Here is a 24,755-nt window from a genome sequence, read left to right as displayed (position 1 = left end):
AACCATTTTAAATTTACTGAGCATGATTCTAATTTACATTTAATATAGGTTGAACAAAAAAATCTAGTAATTGAGCACATGGACTTGCTGATAGCCCGGTGGCAACAGGTACCAGACCAAACAACTTTGGGTTACATCAGTTGTTCAAGTAAAAATGCAAATTCCAAATCAAGAAAGTAAATTTAATTTAATTTTAAGCTTATGTTTAACCATGTAAACATTATTAAAAAAAAGTGATAAAATAGGATTTCCATAACCAATGAGCCTGTATTGATTTAATTTCCGTTTTAAAATACCTACAGGAATCAAGAAGTTTATTTTTCTAAATACATTTAAGCTATCATAATACTGATCACACTGGAACATTTTATAATATCAAACTTTATTGCTCAAAACTAATTGTCTGAAAAATACACATGTAGTACTCAAAGACCAAACACATAGGATTATATGATTGTGCAGAAAAAAAAGCAAGCAGAGGCTCAGTGAAAATGAGGCTTTATAGTTGTACCAATTTAGCACTGGCATCAAGCAGCTGCACCCAACACAATTCATACAGCAATCATTGTTACCTACTTAGGCAGTAAGTTGTTGTTTCACTTTCCTTTCTCAGATACACATCAGAATACTGTAACTGATCATTTTATTTGGTTAACAACAGCATGGCTTCTTGCACTTCACATTTCTTCCAACAGTAAGTTAGCAGGCCGAGCACTTCCTGAATTTGACTCCAGAACTGAAGTACAGTCCAGAGAATTAATAAGATAATCATGATGCTTAAAAATACTTGGATGTTACAAGTGTATTTGTATAAAGCCTAAAAGCATCACAGGAAAGTGGAAGTTTACAAACAACAGTTAAGTTTATGCATAATATTCTTTCCGAACTTCTGAGTACCCAACTACTTCATTTTTGTTTAATAAATATGTAAGAAAAAGCTGGATGACTGGTGTTTAAATAGGTAGCATCTGACTATTAACTGGAAGTCACAGTAAGTTTTCCATCAGTACCATAAAGATTTGAATGCACACTAATTTAATCCTTAAAGTCAATATACCACACTTTTGTCAAGAAGCAAATAATATGCAAAGCAAAAACTCTTAATTCCCAAAGGATGGAACAGTTCTTAAAAATACACTCCATCCCTATAAAAATACCCATCCTCCTCTGGATACAGAAGGGATAAATAACAAATATCAGTGACAAAAGCAGCAGTTGTTTTATGCATTCATACAATCAAGATCTAAACCTTTACAGCCGATTACCTAGAAAACACACAAGTTACAAGACAAGTTTAGGATACATCTTGAATCACACTGTAAGTGTTCATGCAGAAGCTGAAGTTAATGCAATGATCTATCCTCTATCACAGCAGCTCGTGCTTATGTGCAAATGCAAGACTGTTACACTCCAAACAATAGTAAACATTAAAACACAAGAATACTTCACAATGACATAAACAGCAGTTAAGTTGTTGTTCCAGCAGTTATTGCGCTATTTTCTGGACATCTCTCCAGTTAAAGGCTGCAGCAAGGTCTAATACCATCTTTTTGTTTGTTTGTTTTTGTTTAGAATGCATAATATAGTTCTAGGCTTTGGTTCACAATGAGATCTGTGGATGTTCTAATTAAGGGCAACAGTCACCTTGTGATTCGAATAGTGGCAGACTGAGGTAATACAGCAATCCTCTCAAAAATAATGAAAACAAATTTGTAAGTGAGGCATCTATGGATATTCTGCAGGGGACCTGCAAATGCATTGACATTCTGATTTCAGAAAAATAAAAAGTTCTATACGGGTGATTTGTCTTTTTACAGTGCCATCCAAGTACAGATTCTTCTGCTGAAAACACTTAAGCTGAAGTAAAAACCTACCTAAAGAGTAATATATTTAGGCATAGAAGATATAAGCCCTGTTTTTATGAAAACAAAACAAAAAACAAAGAGAGACAAACAGTAATCACTGCTTGTCACTACTGCACCAATATTATATACCCTTCAAAACATGGTGATTTATTAAAGCTATACAAAAAAAAGCAGAGGCAGTGTTTTTTTTTTCTTTTTTTCTCTTGTTTTTAAGATAGGCCACTTCTTTAAATAATAGTTCATGTATAGTCTTCCAACTACCCGTATCCTGTTATAACAGGATTACAACTTGTGGAATGGAAAAGCTAAGTATAATAATAAAAAAGGGCAAATTCATAGTTGCAGAGACCTCTGAGCATGTCACTCAAACACAGAAACGGGTTAAGACTCCAAGACTGTTCCTGTTTAATCTCAAACATAATAAGCAACATATTAGAGAACTGAGCTCTAAGTTACAATTCACATATTTCAAAATAATGGGTGATATTAAAAGGAGGTCTTACAATACTGATGCCAATATTGTTAAAATCCAGTAGGCACTAAATTAATTATACTGCAGCACTTATATGTAACATTGTAAAAAACCAAAAAAAAACCCAAAACAAAACCCCAAGCCACAACTCGAAAACCAAACCAACAACCAAGAAACAAAACAAAAACCCCTGAATCCCCAGATTACTGTCCAGGTAAGTACCAGGTGTAGCAAAGAACTGACCCCTTTCTCTCCTACCAGGGTAGGAGTGTTGAATCCAGCAGTACAACTATTGGATCAAGCCCTACCACCAGTTTGGTTTTCATTCTCCTTTAAGAGCAAACTAAAAGAACTGACAAAAATGGTTCTAAGAGAAGACTTACTGCAGTCACCCAGTAAAAAACTCCATATGAAAAACAAAACCCACAAAGTAGTGCTTTCACTAAAGACAAAACTATTTCTTCTGTGCTTAATTTTAATAAAGCCTCAGATGACATAGTGAGTACTGCTTCTTTTCCAAAATTGTATTTCATAATAGTTGCATATTTGTGATTTTCTTATTTATCAGTATAACCCAGTATGGTCTCATTCTACTCATTACTCTATGTCATATTCCAAATCTACATTCTAATTTCCATTGCAGAAGTTATTTTTTTTCCTTTAAAAACTAAAAAACTTATTTAAAAACAAAGAACTTCTTAAAAAGCCTAAATTGCTGCAGTTATTACAGATTTCTCAGGGTTGTATTGTGGGAATTTTAAAATTTTTTTGCTTTTATGATGCAAATTAGTTAAGACGTAATTGATCAAGTCAGATGTATTCTGACTCCAAACAAGTAAGAAATTGTTTTATTGCTGGGGAAAGGGAGTGGAAGGTCTTTAAACACCTCATTGGCAAACTATTTTCAGACTGTTAAACCATCATCAGCTGTGTTTTGGCTCCAAGCTTTGAGAACACAGTCTTTCAAATTACAGTTTTTATTTTAATAAAAATTATAGAACCACATTTTCCCCTTTTAACTGATCTGTAAACTAACTTAAGCTCTTTTCAATTAAAATAAAACCCAATAACGTTGGATATCCAGCCTGTTGTTCTTAACACTACCAGGTATACTTGTTCTTTTCAAGTAATTAAAAAATCTGCATACTGTGATCTTGAATAATTGAGCCTGGCAGAAGACAAAAAATAAATCAGAACAAAAGAAACAGCATTACTGGCCTAATCCTATGGCATTAGGAACATTGCTCATCACTTTCATGTATTTGTCACCAAAGTGTCTTATCAGTGCATATTATTATGTGCTGAAATGCAATGAAACTTTTCACAAAAATAGTTCTAGGCATGTTCATACAAGAAGATGTACATATATTTCTTTTATATATACATATATATGAATGTGTATATATATATATAATATCAGCTTCAACCTGTACATAGAAATTCTGTATTTCATCCTTAAAAAGCATCCATTTCAAACAACATGGATGGCTTCCCAGGAAAAAGTGCTTGACGGAGTTTATCCTGTGTGAACATGCCTGTCCTCTGTGCATTTGCCCAAGTAGAGATCTTTAGAATCAATTATTTAAACGTACGTATCGCAGAGGTATTAAAAACAAACAAACAAAAAAAAAACAAGAAGAAAAGAAAGTAGGGAAAAGGAATATTGCCCTGATGATGCAAAAAGAACAATGCATAACTGAAGCAGCTTGGATTTAAAAAGTTATCTTGCATTCTGCAGCAAACAATTTTTAAATAATTGTTGAAACTTGAGTTCCTCCATTTGTGTTATTGCTCCCCACTTGTAAATCTTCTCATTAAACATCAACAGTACACAGAGGTTCACTCCCAGGCTGAGCTGATGCCACTATTGTCATCTTGGGTTTCTTTCTTGTTTCCTCCTAAAAGAATGAAACAAAGCCCAAGAGAATGTAACAATTAAAGACCATTTAAACATCTTGTACAATTACAAATCAGCAAAACTTAGAGTCAATCTTTGTGAAGGGCTAACTTGTTCCACTGTCAAAAATAAATCTATTGACGTAGATAAAATTAAGCTATAAGCCCATTTTAAAAAAAGGATGAAAATTAGTAGCCCCCACCACCACCAAAAAAATCAAGTTTGCAGAACTTCTAATGATTGGTAAGTCTGACCCAATGGTTTTATAAACAAAAGAACATATACTCACTCTTTCTTGTGCCAATTTTTTCATTTCTTCCTGTAACTTGTTCAGGATGTGCAGATTTGGCTTGTTCTTTTTGGCATACTGCTGAAGTTCTATCACACTTTTATCAGAGGTTTCCTGTTAAACGGAATACAATCAACAACAGATGAGCTTTTTTTGATGAAAAAAATAAAATACAAGAAGCAGAAGTTTTAATCTGTGATAACTGTACTTCCTTAAGTAATAATATATATTTACATGAGTTGGTTATATATTTTTTACCTGGAAGATCCAAGATTAACAGAATTATAGCTAGTGTCATTGAAAGCACTAATGTTCTGGCAATAGTAAAGTGTGAGAATCAATTAATAAGAACTGAGACTTGCTCATCAAATGTATACTGCATTTACCATGACCAGAAACAACACTATTATGACAAAATAGATCCCATTAAAGCTTTGTTTTAACAAAGTTTAAAAAAAAAAACCCAAACCAGAAAAATACAAAAGTAAAAATACAATCACAAGGCAGTTAACAACGAAACAAAATCATGTTCACCTGTTTAACCATCTTGCTACTCTCTCTACCATACATACGCAAAAGAGAGCCCCAGTTTTTCACATGTGGATGCAGTAGCTGTAGGATTTTTTGAGAGGCTAATTGCTTCCCCACCCTTTTATTTTTGCCTGTAAAAACAATAATGAAAATGTGTCAATGCAGGCACATTATGCAATTAAATGAACACCAACATTTATTTGTGTAACTGAGATAGCAAAGAAGCTCGACAGCATAACAAGCACCTACAAAATGCACAACAAACAAGAACAGGAAAAATGGAAGATATTATCAGAGGTGACACTAAATAGTCTACTTACACCAGCCTCGCACTGTGTGCTTGCCACAGGTCATGACATATTCACTCTTCTGATTTTTACCAGGAATCACTTCAAACTTTATAGTTGTATCACCCATTCCATGGTTTCTTAAGCACAAACAAAATCAAGATCATATACTAAGTAAACTTACAAAACAAAATTGTTACAGTTATCTTTGACAGCCATTGCACAGGCATTAGACATGTTAATAACAAATTAATACATTAAGTTCTTTTTTGGATTTAAAGAATGTACAGAACTAAACAGTTCAGTTCACACCACGTCTCTCACTGCCACAGTGAGTGCAGGAAATCTGTCCAGCCCCCAAACATCCAAGTTACTGACAAACACTATGGGTACCAACAACCAAGCAAACAACCCCAAATGTGCCCCAACCCCAACCACCTGTACACAGCACAGTTTTCTTCCTTACAGTTCAGCCCTACCTTTTAAGGCACTCATGGAGAATCTGATATGGAGACAAGAGTCCAGCTTTACTGGTGAGTTCATATACCCGTGAGTCCTCAATACTGATATGGTTAAAATACTACAAGGGATTCAAAAAGGCTTATTGAGCTTTTGCACAAATAAGATCTTAACGTTCTTCTTAACCCTTATTTTCCCTTTGCAACATTCAACACATTCTATCAGCTTAATAATTTAAAAAGCACGTTTAAAACCACAATGGAGATATTTACCAACATTGTTAAGACTGTCACACCTAATCATCTATTTGCATCCCAGTAAAGATTGTCATCAGTTACAATAGAAAAAAAAAAAGGAAGTGCTTTCATTGCCATATATTTTGCTTTAAACAAAGAACTTCAAATTTCCATCTGACTGAGAAAAGATACTATGAACTTTTATTACTAACAGTAAAGGTGTAATGTTTTTAAAAACTGACTCCAATAATGACAGCCAGCAAGCAAGACTTAGTACCTCAAGTTCTTCACTGTCTTTGGGCTTCTCCTCAGAGGTCTGTTTAACAAAGTCAGGAATAAGGATTTCCAGTGTAGCTCGAGCTGCAGAAAATTATTAAACATCTTGATTAAATTATTTTAAACAATGACTGTAAACAAAAACAGCAGAATGAAGCACTCTTTAAACAAGCCTCACTTCTCCCCTACAAATATCCACTCATATTGGAGAACAACTTCACAGATAGGACAGACTCAGCATACATCAACAGTTTACACATAAGATGTGAAGTTTCTTCATGGTTTTTGGAGGCAGGACAGTGTTGAACCTAGGGTGGTCATAGAAGTCTCTGCAAGAGTATTTATCACTTCCACCAAAAGGCATGACTGTACCTTCTTTGACTCTTAACAAAATCATTCCTACTTACTATTGCAAATACACCATCTTCAAAGTAGAAATGAAAAAAAGTAAACAATTCAGCAGTTTCCCTTTTACAAAAGAAAAAAATATTACCAGCTTTATTCTTGGCAAGTTTTTTGCTGCTGGCAGTTCCTGCCCCATAAGTTACTCCATCAATAATCACTGAGGCTCCAAAAGGTTCACTTGGGTTCTCTATAAATGAAGGAGGAAAGAAAAAGCAAGCTTTTAAGAACTCCAAGTGTAAGATACTCATCATGAGCATGAAGTACCACCACTATCAAGAATTGCTTTCTTCTTCATTTTAACTTCATTCCTCTCAAGATTCTGATGAATCACTAAAACAATGCAGGCCTTACAAACACATTTTCTGGACACCAGTGAGAAGCAGATTAAGCAAATATTAATTGTGCACAGCCAGCAAAACTGTAGTTGTCTGTATTTCACTTCTGTGTCCTTTCAGATGCAAATGACTTACTCAAATCCTTTTTCACTTAGGCACAGTTTTCCAATGAAAACCCATGCTGTTATTTTAAAGATAAGGTTGTGCTTATTCTCAAGAGATTTCAGATACAGAAACTGTTTCCTAGCTAGAATTTGCCTCACAATAGACTTTTGAGCCATCCCCTAGGAAAAAATGTTTGTTTGGCTTTTTGGTTTTTGTTTTTTTTTAAGATACCCAAGCATGAGATAAGCCCTTCAAAACACCATGCTATTGTTTAAAACACTTAAGACTTACCACATTCAAAGAAATTGTAAACAGGGCGAACCTTTAGGACTCGTTGCATATATTCATGCAGTATGCAAACTTCAGATTTCCCATTGGGATTAATGACAAATTCTATGAAAAAAAAGAAGGGAAGGGAAGGACACCTGAGTAGTTCTAGCTTTCAAAAGACAATTTATGCTACAAATACGTGGCTAAATAAATGACAAGTTACAAGGGTTAAGTGCCTGCTAAAACTAGATGCCGTGATGCTAAATCAGACTTGGATAACTATGACCCCAAAGTCCATTTTCTCTGAAAAAGTCTTCAAAGATCAGTCTGAGAAATTTCTATGAACAACTGAAAGTGCAATAATTACGAGTGAAGTCTAATATTCTATGTTCAGTGTTTGCATTGAGGGACTAGGCAGGAGGGTTTTCAGAAACAACCAACAATAACAAGTACCTGAATTCCAGAATGAAATTCCAGAACATAAAAGTAGACTTGTGGTTTTCGGTTTTTTTTTCAGTCAAGCTTAAAACTGTAATTAGTTTTGGATATAGAATATCAGAGCTAAAGGTAAACAAACTAACCTTTCTTTGTAGGTGCATCTTGCACAGACAAGGTAATGAGTTTCTGATTGGCAGGCAGAATGGGTCGCTCGGACTCTGCCTGCTTCCGTTTCATCTCGCGATTGAATTGCCGCCTCTCAGCCCAGGTCCTGAATTTTTTTACAGTAACTTGTTCAAAGTCAAAACGTTTTTCAAGATAGCGTCTAAAATCTTCCAGATCTAAGAAACAGGAACATGTTACTTCCTCTGCTTTACCACTGAGCAAACATTAAGTACACTATTTCCACTGTTTTATAGGTTATGACTATTTTTTTTTAGATTAGGAGCAAAAGTAGAGGCCTCAGTTCATGTACTCAAGGATAAGATGCTAGTTCGTACTAACAGAACTAATTATGGGTTTTCTTGTTACTGGGTCAAATGCAAAAAAAATAAATAAATCTGTGTGAACTGAAAAACAAAACACGAACATTTTATTCTGACACTTGAAGATTTTCCTGAACCGTAACCAAGATAATACCCAGCATGATTTGTAACCAAACACTAGTAATTATTCCACCTCCTCACCTATTCACCTTGTATTATTTGAAGCAAATTATACAGTGAATAACAGTAGTTATACTATTAGCCTCAGTTTCCTGAAGTCAGGACTGACTATTGGTGCCTATTTATTAAACAATAAAGACTACAAAGAAAGACTTTGAAAGACTACAAAATGATGCTTCATGAACTCCATGAGAATCTGCTGGCTTCTGAACACATTTAATTTCACATACTGAGTACTTAAAAACTGCCCTCCTTGAAGTCCACCTTCTTTTCTGGGATATTATTGCCTATATAATCTGTGCATATAACCAGCAAAAATAAGAGTAGCATCCCAAGAAAAAAACAAACAAAAGCAAGCATGGTTTCATTCCACAAGGAATTCAAATGCCATTCATGCTTATAGTTGACCAGTCAAGTTTGGTTTTGGTTTTTTTTCAGTAATACAAACCAGATTTAAAGAGAGAGATAGGCAGGTGAACTTCTTATATTAGTGCTTACTGGTTTCAGTTTTGCTGCTAATTATTGATGATACTTTGTTTCGTAATGTTCTGGCATTGTTTTCAGCCAATAGAGAGGCTGCATAGAAAAGCCCATCTAAAGAAGTGACACAAACACACTTGACAACAGCAACTCACACATACACACTGCCTTAATTGATTCTTAAACCGAGATACAGTCTACAGGACTAAACTTCCAAAAATTTAACATTTTTCTGTGTAAAGCTTTCGCACGTGGACTCAAGTCTTCTGAAAAACAGTCCACTGTATGTTTCCCTTCCTATTAAACCCAAAATTGGTATCTATTATTGGATCTCCTTCTCCAAATCTCTGCATACAGAAGAGCACAGAAAGACAGATGACCACTTGACCTCAGGCAAGATGTTATTCAGTTGCCAAGTATGGGATGACGCAGACATATCCCAAATGCTCAGCCAAGAGACGAGTCCACTTCCCATACATACCTACAGATTCATCTTTACATACTTCAACTTTGGCCTTAACTTGTCCTAAGGCTCCTTGTGCTGCATCTCCCCCTGAGGTGTCTTTGTCATCTAAAGGCCCAGAATCAGCAGCAGTAGAATCTGGTTCTTCTGTTTGGCAGTCCAGTTCTGAAGATTTATCTAGGTGCTTTACAGGTGATACTTCCCCATTTGGGGTTATGTCATTGTTTTGTTCCCTTTCCTCATTTTCCTTCATTTTTTTGTAATGAAAGCAGGGAATGCTACTAAGGGGAGGATCATGTTTCTGCAAATATGAAATAATACAGAAGGTTTAAGGTCGCCAAAAGCAAAACTCAAAACCAAAAGATGTAATCAAGATGGAAGTAACTTCTACTTAATCTAGACTCAGGCTTCTCTTGGGTCATCAATCTTACACTGAAGATCTGAGTACTTCCACTCCTATAGTATCTGTGTAACACTGATACTAACCTTCACAGTGCACTTTCTGTTTTAGATCCAAATTACAATCTGCAATATGACAGACTTTCATAAAATCCACTGAGCTCTCTTGGGGTTTAAGCTCATGACATCAAATTCAATTTTTGCAGATTTCTTGGGTTCATGAACATCACATGCTTCTATAAATGTGGACCATAAGGCTCAGCTCAGTTTATGGCTACAAATAAATGATCTAAATATACTTCAGAGCAGAAAAATTCTAACATTTTGCAGCCATATGCTAGAACAATGAAGTCACCAAGCAAAACCATCTCATTCAGCTATCCAAATTAATTGCAAAATTGGAAAAACAAGGCACTGTAAGAAAAATCCTGTCATATTTTCAGCAAGAGTTTATTTTTCAAGTAATTTAATTAACACTGGAAAGCAGCCTGCTAAAGTAGAAAAATATTTAATGATTTGCAGCAACATTTCTAATTTTTGAATTTCAGCAACTATTTAAGTAACTGATGGCTCTTACCCTAATGCTTCCTGTTCCCAAGAAATAAGGTCTAGACCAGGTAACAACTCTGGATTCTCTGTGCAGATATACAGGAATGCCCGAGTTATGGAATGTCATGATCCATCCATCTGGCAAAGGTTCTGTAGGAGGGCGGCCACGACCTTTAAAGCAAAGAATGGCTTTAAGCTTGGATTGACCACTTATAAGAACAGAAAAAGAATCAAGGTTTTAATTTTTCTTTTTCTTTCTCTCTCAAAGGGTAAAATAACATGAAACAAGACTAAAAAAAAAAAAAAGAAGGATTTTGTTTTGCTTTCGTAAAAGTTTTATACTTCTGATCCACATTAAATCCTGCAAAATTACAGATTCCATTAACTTTTCAACTGAAATGTAATTTCATTTCACTAAATTTTATACACTGATTTGTTCATTTCACCAGTGAATTTGCTCCTGTCTTTAGTTTTTATGTAGTAGCTTATATCATCACAAGCACTACAATATATACGGGAAATGTCATACTTGCTGTTGAAACAGTTGTGTTTTCCATTAAAAATTTTTATATTTGACACATGGGATACATTTGCTTTGAGATTTCACTCAATCCACAAACCCAAACATCCAGCAATGAGTTAGCTTGTAAGTTGAGGCTCTCCTGTTGTAGTTTTCAGCAGATGCAGAATACAAACCCAAATCAAGCCTACAATTGTTTATACTTAAATAGCAATCAAGAATACTTTTCTTCCTACAACAAACCCTAAACCTGATATTAAAGTACAATAAGCCAATATGAGGAATTGCACAGAAAAATAAACAATCTTGTAGTAAAATGCTTATGCTCACAGTCAAGTTAATAATACATGGCCTCACTCCTTTCTATTCCAGAAATCAGAGAATGGTCTCACTCCTCTCTACATCAGAAATCAGAGACCTGACTCATCTTAGCTGGGAGCTCCTGGCAATCCTGCGTTAGTATAAAATTTCAGAAAGAAAAACTGTTTGGTTTCTTATTTCAGAACATAGCAAAGCTGTAAAATACTCCTCTAGAGCAGGTTGAAATTTTAAATCTGACTGTTTTCACTTACAGTATTCTGGATTGGTTCACATTCTCAGCTCTTCTTTACTAGGAGCTTATAACATTGACATAATAAAACCTGACAAATGTAAGCTACTTTCATGATTTTTTTAACATAGTATTACATGTATAAAAACACTGAGCAATTTCTACAACATAAGTTATATAACTAAAGTAGGAGGAAGTCCACAATGATCACTAAGTCTTCAACTGTTACTCAGTACTGAAAGCAAAAAAGCAGATTACTTGTGTTCACCTCCCCCACCACTGAGATCTCCATGATTTTTCACAAACCTACACACTAAAAAGCATTCTCATTACATACAACTGATGAAGATCAAAGCACCCCCAAAAACCAACTTCCTTGTTCAGTGACGTGAAAAATCATGTTCTATAGTAAGAAGCCTTCAAACAATAAAGTTCTGTAAAATACTATTTCACAAGAAGTGATATCCTGAACTTTGCTTGTTGGTAAACTTTTGTCTACAGACATAAGCCACACACATAAAAAACAGGTGTATAATGAAACATTATCTTACTTTTAAGTACAGTTTTAATTTTGGTCATCATTGGCTGCACACTTGTTTCTCCATCAGATTGGTGATCACTTTCACCACCATACTTCTCATTGTCTAGTCTCCTTGTTTTGGGTGCTCGAAGACCCTCTTCCAGCAGAGCATCAACATCATTATCAAAGTCATCCTGAAAGAGACTTCATCAGACACTGACCTCCCTTTCCCCTCACAAAGTATACATTTTTGTATATACTTCGATACAGAGAGAAACAAGAAATTTCCAATGATCCCAGTAAAAAAACTGAAAAATAAGAAAATAAATATTTGTGAGAACTGGTGTTTTCATTATCAAGTAAACTGCAATTGTGTAAGCCTTTTTAAATGTTATTTTTAAGCAAAGACTACGAAAGCTGCCACAGAACCCAGAAGTCTGACCAAGATAACTCACACAAGTTTTCAGCCAAAGTTCTATCTCTGAAAATTCTACATTTTTGACTCGAGTACCACACACTTCTAGCAGAGACTGCTCATCTCTTCTGTGACATTGCCTAAATTATTTTTCTAGGCACTCGGGAACCTCTTACCCAGCAAAAACCTGTGGATTTACTTACCTCATACGAGTAATTCAAGGTTTCTTCATCCACTTTATCTCTTTGAACGATAGCTTTAGATGTGAACCCGCCTCCTTCTTCATCTATTTCCATCATATTGTCGGTAAAATCTTCTAGCTCATCCAGAACTGCATATTCCACTCTCTTTTCCTGATCAATATCATTTTCATCATCCTTCTTGTCATCATTTTCACCTCCTATTCCTACAGCTTTACCATTACTACCACCAAAAGGACAAACATGCAAATCTCCATTGACATTATTAACACCAAAATCTGTATCTGCCTTATAATCCTGCTCAATTCCAGTGTACAGAACTTTCCTATCTTTGCTTTTGCAGCTCTCTGTAAAGCTAACACTAATCTTTACATCCTTAAGTAACTTAAGATCTGGGGTGAACTTTCGAACTGAAGGTGCATGACGAGCAGTTCTTGGGCTTTGGTCACTATTGTTAGGGTCTATTATGAGACGACTTTTGTAGCAGGTAGATCCCTTTGTGAGAAGCTGTGTTCTGCAGATACTGTGCGTGTCCCCAGCAGGGGTATCTGACTGTCCATCACCACCAGAGCCAACGTCCATTACCTCTGCGTCACTGGACGTTTGCAGGGGAGGTGGTGGAGGCTGTTCGTTAGGCGGCAGAGGTGGGGGACAAGTGTGATTCTCCACATTCATTTCTCTTGCAGGTTCTTTAGGGAGGGGTGGTGCGTTTTCATAGTTCTCCATTTTTAAAACTACTGGTTTTTGTTTTTTTTTTTTAAAAAAGAAACACAATGCTTCAGTAAATGTTTGTCTCTATATTCCTAACGTGCATTAGTCCGTCAAGATTGGTTTATCGTGTTCTATTCAATATGCAACACTGATGATTCAGTTAAGCTGACTACATTGTTCTTTTCATTAATGTAGACAGCTTTCAGAATCACTGTCTCAATTATTGGAAATCACAATGCATTCAGCTTAAATAGCTGAGGACTAAGACTGCATCTTCATTGGGCAAGCAGGTCTCCCTTTCTTCTCTCAACCTACAGGAAGAAGAAGAAAAGATCTTTGTCACAGAAAAAAAACCCAAAAAACCAGAAGTAGCATCCCAGGCAAAAATAAAAAACCATAGCTCCTTCCAGAATAAATTTCAAGTAGAAGAGTGATATTTTTATAATGAAAAATGCACAGTATCTTGATACCATTTTGAATGAAGGTGAAATTAGATTGTTTTTACAGCTTGATCTGTATAACAGCACAAGAATTTTTTCACACATAGTAGCCTGGATAGTTTCTTTACTATTTCCACCTGCTTAGCAGGCAGGACATTAAACACAGCATTTGAAGGGACCAGACTGAAAACTGTGTATTTGGGGGGAATCCCCTGTTATTTGAGCCATACTTACCTACACAGCAGAAAAGATAATTAGTTTACAGTTTAAGACAATCTGCAAAACCAGCAAGATTTTAACAACTATGGTCTTATAAGACACACAGCTTTTTGAAAGGTTCTTGTCAAGTATTTTTGAAATCTCACTGGAAGTTTTAAAAGGAAATAAATTTATAAAAAACTCACACAAAATTACTCTTTAGATAACTAGATATTAGACATTTGATCTTATATTCCATAGTATTATGGACTATATATTTGTTATGTTCAAGGAATTTGGGTCTAGGTACACATTAGCACTCAAATTAGTTTCAGAAAGCATATAAGTCAACGTTTTAGGTAATTTAACCTAGCAAAAATAATCATCTGCTCTGGGACTTTTTACTGATGGGGGTGGGTGTGGGTTAGTCTGATTGTTTTTTACATTATATGGGTTATTCCCACCATGTCTACAATGGTTTCTTCAGTTACACTTTTGTCATCTGTGCAAGACTACAGGGACTGGTGAAATGAAGTGTAATTTCTTACCTGCTCATTTAGTTTCTCCAAGTCCCTTCATGCCACCCCAAACAGGGCTTAAATCTTTCTACCAGCAATAAATAATTTAAGCTGTGTTACTCTGACCAAGACAGCCAGCTAGATGAATCTGCTCTGTTCACAGCATTTCCAAGACGGAGATAAAGTCTACCTAAGTATTCTAGAAGAGAGAAAGTCTTGAGTCCTTACCGTTGCTGTCTAACATGTAAAGGAAAGAGGGCAGAACATCTGGGTTGTCCTGAGGGACTTGGAGAAGCCAAATACAATTCTCTAAAGTATCTCTATGCCAGCCCAGACAGAACAAACCAACAGCAATACCCAAACACCAACTGGGGTAAGGCAGGAAGCTGGGAATCAAGAGTTACAATTAAACTTTAACAGCATACAGAAGCTACCTACCTGGAAGCTGGAAGGAAAAAAAATACAACAAACTCTTATTTTACTAATATGGCAATAAAGAGTTTTTGCTGGGGAAGTAGAATAGTTCATTTTTTTTGTTTGTTTGTTTTGTTTTATTTTAATATACTATGACTCATTCAAGATGCTGAGCTTGACATGCATTGCAGAATTACTGAGGAAAATAACTCCATATTGATAAAAGCTCTAAAATGGTCCCATCTTCTCTGATACAAATAGAGGATCTTCCAGAATGAGAACCAGCTCATTCAGCAGTAAGACAAGCAGTTCTGTGTATGTAAATCCATTCCACCCTAACAAGATGATCATACAGTCAGCTGAGCAGTGATCAATTCCTTCTTCTTCAACAGGTTCTGAGGCACTTAGTACTATAACAGAACACCTTTAAAAATTTGTCTAATAACCTTTTCCCTTTCTCATCTTAAAAAATTGTGAAATTTTTGGGAAAAAAAATGAATGATAAATTATTACCTTCTTCAAAATATATCACTTTTGCCTTCATTGTTAATACTAAACAAAAGAATCAAAAGTCACAGTACAAGTTCAGTAATTCCTGGAAACTAAATACCTAAGCAATCCAATTATCTTGGAGTCTTCTAAAGACTCTTGAAAAAGCAAACAGGAGTAATTTACACAGAAATGAAATATTCAAATGGATATAGAATATGAAAGTGTGTTACTATGCCATATAATTATAGAGCTACATGGTCCAAATATTTTTGACATGACTGTGAATTCAGTTTCCACATCCCTGATAAAACACTTCAGCATAGAAGCAGGATGTGTAACACCACTGATGTCAAAACACAAGTAATTAATCTTTACCTGCCTAGCTTTGGCAGTTTGCTGATAGTACACTTCTGCTTTTTGCTGAAAAGCTGTCATCTTATTATATTCAAATATGGTTAACAATGCAATTCTTGTTGTCTTCCCCTTCTTGTGGGCCTTGAAATACTGAATAGCATATTACATCATTGCCAGGGATTGTCTGCTACTCAGTACACATACTATGGCAGAAAAAGTACTGAAACAAGATGAGTTTGAAGTAGCTTTTGCATCTGTGGCCAAAGCATCCCTAGGGTAAGGTAACAGAACCTAGCAGAGCTCTACAGTTACAGTGGGCTACAATACCTTCCAATAAGCTACAAAAAGCCAGGGAGAAGCAGGGTAATACAGGTCCAATTCCCATCTTCTTTCCTGCCAACTGATGCTACAATATGCCCTTTATACCAAGGGCTGGAAAAAAACAACCCACAGCAAAACCACTGAAGATTTTCCCTAAGATATCAGGTATTTTAGAAGACAGACAGACAGAAGGGATGAGACCTGAACAAATGAGTTAGATGAGCCTGTAGGTTAAAACCAGGCAAACAGACCCTAGATCAAGGAAATGTAACAACGAGGTATAAAAACAGACTTAGCAGTCTAGGTTATGCAGTGTTAGAATACAACGTAAGTCAGTCTGCCTACTGTCATCCTTAATTAATTTGCCCTGAAGAACAGAGTTTAATGTCCAAGGCTTCACCAAGTTTCATCATTGGATTCCATAAGGACTCCTTTAAAAGATATGGAACACCACTGACAACTGCAATAGACAGTACAAAGCACTGAAGGAACTCTGGATGAACTGCTGGAAATAAAAATGTACAGCTCATGCTCTCCAGATCACCAATACATGGATATTGCACATTTTTAATTGCTTGCTCTCATGGTGGACATTTAAATGTTATGTAGCAAACTGCCCAAGTCCCATCAAAAGCAGTATCTTGGCAAAGCTGTCTTATAGATGTCCTTTGAAAACAGAAAGGAAAAAAACCAACCACTTTTTTTCGTAAGCACTGCCTATTCCTGCAATCAGAACAGATAGGTTGGGGGGTGCGGAGGAGTACACAGAGAAAAGGGTCTCTCTTTTCAAGACAACAGGAAAACAGAATCTTAAAATTTGTAACCAGCGCTGCCCAAGACCCAAAGAGGAACTCCCATCACTGTATAGCAAAGCAGCAGTCTTACAAGTGAGTTCCAAAAGGAAGATATGTTCTTAATACCTGTAGCTGCAATCAGTAACAAGGAACAGCACACCACAGAGTCTCTCACCAAAACCCACTTTTAAAATTAAACCAGATTCCCTGTCAGAAACTGCTACCTTCACACTCAATGCACCCCAAAAGGAAGAGTTGCTCATAGCAAGTTCTCCTGACATGCTTTCCAAATCCTCTTTCTCCAGCTCCTAATAGCATATCTGTAGAGCATGCTTAAAGATCCACTCAGCTTAAAACCTTATCAAAGTGATTACTCACAATCATCTACCTTCTTTTCATTATACACATTGTATCTTGTTGATACATACAGTCCTAAAATTAAGCTAACTCTATTTATTATCAGCTGCTATAAAAACCCCAGAAAACCAAACCCAAGGAGACTGAACTTATTTTGTTTAAACCAGAACAGGAAGTCTCAAAAGAAAAACATTCAGTAAGCTAACTACTACATCTAAGAACATGTTTCACTCTCTATCATCGTCCTTAGAATTAAAAAACTTTTAAGGAAGCAGCCACTTTGTGTAAGCCAATAAGGCACTCAAGAAAAAAAAAAAAAAAAAAAAAGGCAGGGCAATTATAACATTATCAGTGGCAAGCAGAGTACATAATTTTTGGAAAGGCACACTCAGAAACAGCAAAGCAATTACTGCTTTTATAACTTGACCAGTTTTCTGGCCTGATTAGTTTCAATTAACTGTGGAAATCAGGAAACATTTTTTAAAAATATCTACAAATTGAAGCCTAGGAAGAAGAAAAAAATATTCTTACGTTCATAACACAAATAGCTCTTTACTTGTAAAGAAAAATAACAGACATAAGGAACCAAGTTCCCTTCCCTTATTACTACTTATAAAGGTAAAATAAATCTGGTAATCAAAAGGAGCTGACCAAAAGAATTAGTGACCTAACTCCCCACAAAGCATGAAAATAGGAACTCTTAAGTTTTAGTTACTGAAACAGAAGGAACATGTATCTCTTACAAAAGAAAAATTAAAATATTTGACTCAAACGTCTGCAGCTCACAACCTAAGGGAGTAAAGAAACTGAATGAGTTCAGTCAGCAAACACTCAATTCCAGTTTATGAGGTAGTGATGCCTGGATGTTAGAGGGGCCATCCTCTCAGCCTGCAAACAGACTTTATGGCTCAACCTGAAGAAAAGAGGTGCAAAAGAAAGACACACTTTCCCAGCCAAAAAAAGGTTTAGAAAGTTAAGAGACTAAACCTTTTAGGGACTGAACGAGTTAACGCAGAGGAAGATACGAGTGTGTACTTCACTATTAACCGAAGGAACACATGAAGAAGAAACCCAGGTGTTACAGGCAGACACACCGGTTTGTTATCTTCACCAGAACTTCAAAAAGTGAACGGGCGCCCGCACACAGGTTGGTGACGGGCTGCTTTCCTCCTGACTTCGCACAGGAGGAAAGACAGGCTCATTCTCCCCTGTATGGACGGATGTGTCTAGCGGAAATTCTCCCTCGCTCTCCCTTTCCCCTAAGACACACTCACGCGTACTACGAGCCACGCTGCAGTGTAAAACTCACGGCAGAGTTGATATTCCCCACCACTACTGACAAGGAGGTGTGCGAGGGCAGACAGACATGGCGTTTCCTCTCCTTCTACTACCCTGAACGCAATTCCACGGCGGGAGGGAGTAGAGAGGTAGCTGGGGGCGGGCAAGAGATAAACAAACAAACAAACCAAAAATTCCAACCTTTCTTCCCGCAAAACAAAAACTTTAACAAACCAAAACACCATCCCTCAGGGAAGGGAGCTCCGGGCCGGGGGAAGCGCCTCACAACACCCGCCGGGGAGGACGGCCCCCTGCCTGCTCGAGCGGCTGGATGTGGCTGCATTCACCGCCGCTGCTCGGAGAACGGCTCCTGACGGCTCCCTACCCACGGTGCCGGCCCGGAGGCGGGGGGACGCGGGATCCGGTTGGCCCCGCAGGCACCGCGGCCTATGGGGACGGAGGGGTTACTGCCCGCGCGGCGGCGATTGGGCCACACAGGCCCACTCGTGCACGCCCTCCCCGTCGCCCCGCGGCGCCAGCACCCACCTGCGCCATCCCCGGTGTCCCTGTCGCACCTTCGCGAGAGTAGGAAGGGGGAGGGAGGGAAAGGATGAGGACGAACTCCGCCGCTTCAGTAACACCGTCCCCCACACCGCGCCGCTGCCGCCATCTTTAAACGCCTGCTCCGAGCCTCTCCAGGGCCCGCAGGCGGGACTCCGCGCTTTGCCAGCCAATCGCCTTCCCTGTCTCTTTCGTCAGGAATTTGAAATCTCGGCAGCCATTGGGTAAACGCCCTGGCATGTTAACCCGCTCTGCCAATGGCAGCGCGAAGGGCGCCCGCCCGCACAGGCCAAGGCGAGGGAGGCGGGACCGGGAGCGAGGCGGTGGGAGGGCGGGGTCCGCCATGACGGGAGCTGTGGCCAGCGGAGGACAAACCCCTTTGTCTGCTGCCCGGGAAAGCAATCGCCACGGGTGTCGAGCCTTGGAGAGGCCCTGAACGGGTCACACAGCCGGAGCCAGCGCGCTATCTCCAGGACACCGCAAGGAGCGGTGCCAGAGGAGGTCGTTAAGTACTGCCGCTGAGGGGAAGACGGGCGGGGAACTCCCGGGGTCGCTGGGGTAGCGGCCCGGCCTTTGAGGCGGCCTCTGCTTTCACCTTCCTCCTGCAGGCTCCGGGAACCACCCTTCCGAGGGGTGCTACGTGATGGAACCCAGCTGCGGTGGCACACATGCGGGGCGGCACGTACCAGCGAGGCGGCCTTGAAGTTCGAGGGCAGTTGAGAGAAGGGGGCCTGGCAGGATTCTTGCCCCATTCACTCTTATCAGTGTGCGAGATTTGAACGTCTGTGGTATGGGCTAAGGGGATTCTCTATGCTTTTTGTCTTTTCTCTTCAACTGCTCTTATTTTAAATTGGAAAAAGCACAGCAGAAGGAAGGGTTGTTGGAAGTTAATGTCCTTTGCCAGAGCCGATGGAAGGACTGCTCAAAGGTTTTCCCATGATGTGCATCACTAGTTAGCTAAGTAAGACATTGCTTTTCCCTCCAAACACTGCATTATTCTTTTAAGCAGCACAACTGCAGCATTACACCTGCAAAACTCGCTTATTAATGTACCAAGCAGTTCACCAAATAAGCCCCAAATCTGACGTAGACACACTTCCTAAATCATTATAGAAAACATCTTAGGCCATTTATGTAAAAGTTACTTATAAGGGGTTAATGAACAGTTGCTGTTTTAGTGCACTCTTACTTTATTAATTGTTCCCCACTCAAGCAACAGCAGATTTTATTGATTCACTTAAATCCTATGTTTGCCTCTCTTTTCCTCTGTAATACTCATTTGTAATCAACAGACACAAAATACTATAATACATCAGTGGTTTCGTCACCTACAGTGCAATAGCATTTAACTAGGATAAATATCTTTTTGTATGCTTCCACATTAAATTTTAGGACATGAGACTCTTCCTGATATTTTACTCATGACTGCAGGATCCTCAAATGAAGGAGTATTATTTTTTATTATATGAAGGACCCCAGGTCTTTCATCTTTGACTTGATCAGCATATCTAATTATATGGCAGTAATTTATAGGACAATGTCATGGGGCTGTATCATCACATAATGATAAGGTTACTGCAACTGGTTTGAATCTGAAAGTAGTTTCTAATTTCTAATTCCTTTTAAGAGGCTTCTACACTCAAGGCATTATTTGAAAGTGGTTTTACAATTATGACTGCTTTTATTAATTTTATACCAACCACTTCAGAATGCATATTTAATAAATATCCATAGTTTGCAAAACAGCCATTTACATTAAGCTTCAATACTCAAAGCTGGGGAAAAAAATCTAATTATTAAAAATAAAATTTAAGTTAATCTTGGCATTTGCTATAAACTATCTGTGTCACATCACCTCATATCTTCCTAACATTCTGATAGTCCCTTTCAGAGGATATCTGAAAAGGCAAGTGTCACGATTCATTTGCATCCAGTTTATGTGAGCTGAAGTATTGCACTGAAACAGCAGGCTGCAGTTACAGGTTAAATTGTTACCATGTATATAAACAGCAGCAGTCAGAAGAGGCAAACCCACAGGTTTTTTATGTTGAGTTGGAAAGTGAAAGTCAGTGCTTTGAAAGTGAAAAAACTTTCCATTGTGCACCTGTTTTCAGGGAATCATAACAGTATGAATTAAAGCACTAGTGCAACAGCTGATTCTTTGAAACACTGACATTACAAGGAGATAGACTTGTAAATTTCAGTAGCAAAAGACTAACAATTCAGAAGAAAAACATTGGTTTCATAAAACCAATATTAAAATAATTGTAAAATGTTTAATCCAGAAGACCTATGTGACCCTTGGAGAATAAATTATGATCTGCATGTCTGACAAGTTGCAAATTCACCTGAAAAATTTGATCACCTGGACTTCTACCAAAATGTCTACTAAGTGTGCATAAAACCCTTACCTTCCAACCAGGCTCTTGAATTAGAATGTGCAGGTGCATCCACATAATGCAATAAGGATTTACAACAGAATCATGCAAAAAAGACAAAAATCAGTACCTAATGATGAGATTCTCATATGGGCTGGACAGAATTAATTGTTTTCAACACAAAATCCAGAAAACAAACCTGTATGGAAAACAACTACCAGCTTTCTAGTAAAGTTAACAGGCTGCATTAATCAGAATGAAAATTAGGTGGAGCCAATGTCTTTTTCATATTCTTAGTTACACTGTCAGTAACATAACTAACTCCTAACTAACCTAACCTCTCTCACTCATAGCTGAAAGCCATGGAAAGCTGACAAAAAGGACCCCATAAACAAGCTTAGATCAAGTCTCTAATCTCAAGAGAGGTGGCTGATAGCAACTAAAGGTAATCAAAGCAGATACATCCTTTGGCTCAATGGTACCAGGGGATTATTCATCTCACACTGGGCATACATGCTGTGTTAAGGAAATGAAACTGCACTGTTTACAGAAACACATCTTTATGTCAGAGAAACTTCAGCCAATTTCAGATTGCTGTTAGTATTTTGTCCAAGAAATACCATCTTCAGAAAAATGTCTGCCTTAAATTGGATTATCATGACTAAAAGGTCAAATAAAAAGTCTTAACTCCTCCTTGTTACAGCCCACAAAAATTTATGGTGTAAAATTTACAAGATGCTGCTCCTTAGAATTTCAGATTTATAGCTGCACTTTAAATATGGGAAATGTGCAATTCTAACCAGCAGGAGAGCACTTGCTCCACATTCATTTAACCAATTTGGCTTAATCACCCTTCTGTGTTTTTTTGTTTGTTTCCATAGTTCATTTGCTTTTTGCATTTATTTTAAAAATGATATCCCAGAGTTTGGATAATAAAAAGATGTAGATATATTTAACTAGGTGACTTTCACATTAGCAACTGGACTGCACATGTCACCTAGAAGTAACATCCAGTGCAATTGCCAGTTGGATATGGGTTGGTGCTATTGTACTGTGACTGAGGCTGCCCTGGCTTGTCTTGATATATAGACTAAATTTGGCCCTGGGTATGAAAATCCTGCGTTCTTTTATCTATGTCAAAAAAACCCCACAACATCCATGTGGGACAGAATACTGGTCTTCATACTTTGCTTTCTATAGGCCCTTTAATCCAAGCAGTTCAAAGCATTCTTCTAGGAGAGATAATAATTAAAAAATAGTTTAAAATATCTTTAAAATATTTAAAAATAAACTTAAGCATAAAAAAAAACCAACCCCAAACCCTCTAAGCCATCATGTGGCTGCTTTCACATCACACATCTCTATTGTATGCTACTGTTCAGTTGTTTAACTACCATTGCAAGTCAATCTTGAGTAGTTTTCAAGAGCTATAGTGGTACTCCCTGAACAGCTACTTTGGAGATTCTGAGTGCTGCTGAACTTCTCCAGAGTGACTTCTGTTGAATGGCATTTTTTCTTGTGAGACATCATACATCACGACACTTCCAATTCAAACCTGTGATAACAAAGCATACATTGGTGTTCCACTGGACTGCTGTGAACTACAGCTAAGAAACTTGCTCCTGTTCTTTAGTTTTATCAACAATACATACTGCTGCTGGCATGCAGACATCAATCAGGAGCATAATCTTTGGCTGCCAAAAAAACAAGTGTAGTTGCAGTTCTATGAGCAAAACCATAAATGTCAGTACCTTTGTTTTCCCCAACAGAGGCAAAATAAGTTACAGTTCTGAAAGCACAATTGTGCTGGTAAGGCTGTTTTTTATGAGCTGCCATTCTAGGATTTCTTTGCCAGGCTAAACACAATGCATACTGTACCAAGGGGGTACTCAAACTTGACTAACACAATATATTGCTAAAGACAAAAAAAATAAATAAATCTGCAACTGCCATATTGCTAGGATACTGATACAACACACATCTAGCACATGCTGGATCTGTAAGTAAAGCAGACCAACAGAAGCAGATTTATGCAGCAAAATAATTGGTGCCAAGTACTTAATCTCTGTGTTTCGTGAATTTCAGACAGTTTTGCTTCAGCTGAATCACACTTAGCACATTCCTGAAGCACATCTACCAGTTCCATTCCATCTGAAACCAGGCCAGTACCTGTGGTCTGAGGTTGCCCTGAAGTAGCCATGGCACAGTAAACAGGAACTGTAAGAAATCACATAAGGGCATTACTTAATCAGTACTAATGTAGAGTCATCTGTCTCTGAAAGGACAGCAAATTCCTCTCTAAATGTCAGCCATTCAAGTGAGATGTAACAAAGAGATGGATAAAAGCATTTGACCAAGACCTTGGCTATATGACTATTTCCAGTAACTACTCCCAGCAGAACTTGTACAGACAGAGAATACAACTAGCTCTCTCATTCATTTTTCTTGGAAGAGCACACTCTTTTAACAAGAGGCAGAAGACTCAATTACTGAATACTAATTATTATGTCACACCACAAGACAAGCTACTGTCTCCACAGTTCATTATTTCGTCTATCTTAATGCCTGAAAAAAATGATGTGGTTTCCTTCACTGAACAGAAGCAATCAATGTACTTATACAATCTGGTAGGTTACTGACCAATGCTGGTGCTGGCACATCAGATGAGAGACCATTTGAAACACTTCCTCTGTCACCAGAGGCAAGCTTCTGCATTACATAGGCACTGTCATTTCTCAAAGACTACAAAAACAAGCTCTTAAAGTTACATAAAAACAGTTCAGTTCCAGAACACTGTTACTAAGGCTATTTAAGCATAGAATGATTATCAACATTGTTCTGAAGCCCTAGGAATTCAGAGCAAGTTAACTGAGGACTAAGTACAGTTTTAAGTGCTCATGTAACAGATAATCTTATACATTTGTTTTGAATTCTTTGTTGTTACTATTACATAAATATAATTGCAGAGGCCAAGAATACAGTTTAATAATTAGATTTCATATTAGCTGTCAAAGAAGGTATTCTGCATAAAGTAATAATTTTTATGCTATTAAAAATAATTTAAAGAAACTCAAATCCTGTACCTATGAAATGGACATAGCTTCAGAGGAAGCCCTATAATCTGTGCAGAGTAGTTGTTCTGGTTTGGGGGGTTTTGTTTGTTTTGGGGTTTTTTTGATCAAAAGAATACATCACTGAATACTGTTTCCAGCTCAAACTCTTCATGTGCATTTTTTATGTTTTAGGGGAAAAAAGAACAGAACAAAACCATTTTGCCTGTTGAGACAAATATTTAAAAATGCAAATACTCCAG

General features: G+C 37.5%; 1 protein-coding gene across 2 annotated transcripts; it reads right to left on the bottom strand.

Annotated features, from left to right (window-relative positions):
• Positions 1-364: 364 nt before the first annotated feature.
• Positions 365-19,190, bottom strand: DGCR8 (DGCR8 microprocessor complex subunit). Of its 2 annotated transcripts, none has more exons than XM_030460468.1 (14): positions 19,050-19,190; positions 12,630-13,648; positions 12,043-12,205; positions 10,450-10,592; positions 9,492-9,774; positions 8,009-8,206; positions 7,449-7,550; positions 6,806-6,904; positions 6,314-6,396; positions 5,821-5,921; positions 5,375-5,481; positions 5,058-5,185; positions 4,524-4,637; positions 365-4,235 (listed from the first exon to the last, which is right to left on the bottom strand). In XM_030460468.1, the coding sequence occupies exons 2-14, from the start codon at positions 13,350-13,352 to the stop codon at positions 4,152-4,154; spliced, it is 2,328 nt and encodes a 775-aa protein (XP_030316328.1). In that variant the 5' UTR covers positions 13,353-13,648; positions 19,050-19,190; the 3' UTR covers positions 365-4,151. The 2 variants fall into 2 exon arrangements, with proteins under 2 accessions (XP_030316328.1, XP_030316329.1); XM_030460469.1 differs by lacking the exon at positions 19,050-19,190 and adding an exon at positions 18,705-18,961.
• Between the last annotated feature and the right edge of the window lie 5,565 nt (positions 19,191-24,755).

The sequence above is a fragment of the Calypte anna genome, chromosome 15, assembly GCF_003957555.1.
Source record: "Calypte anna isolate BGI_N300 chromosome 15, bCalAnn1_v1.p, whole genome shotgun sequence".
NCBI lineage: Eukaryota > Metazoa > Chordata > Aves > Apodiformes > Trochilidae > Calypte > Calypte anna.
This window is presented reverse-complemented; position numbering and strand designations above follow the sequence as displayed.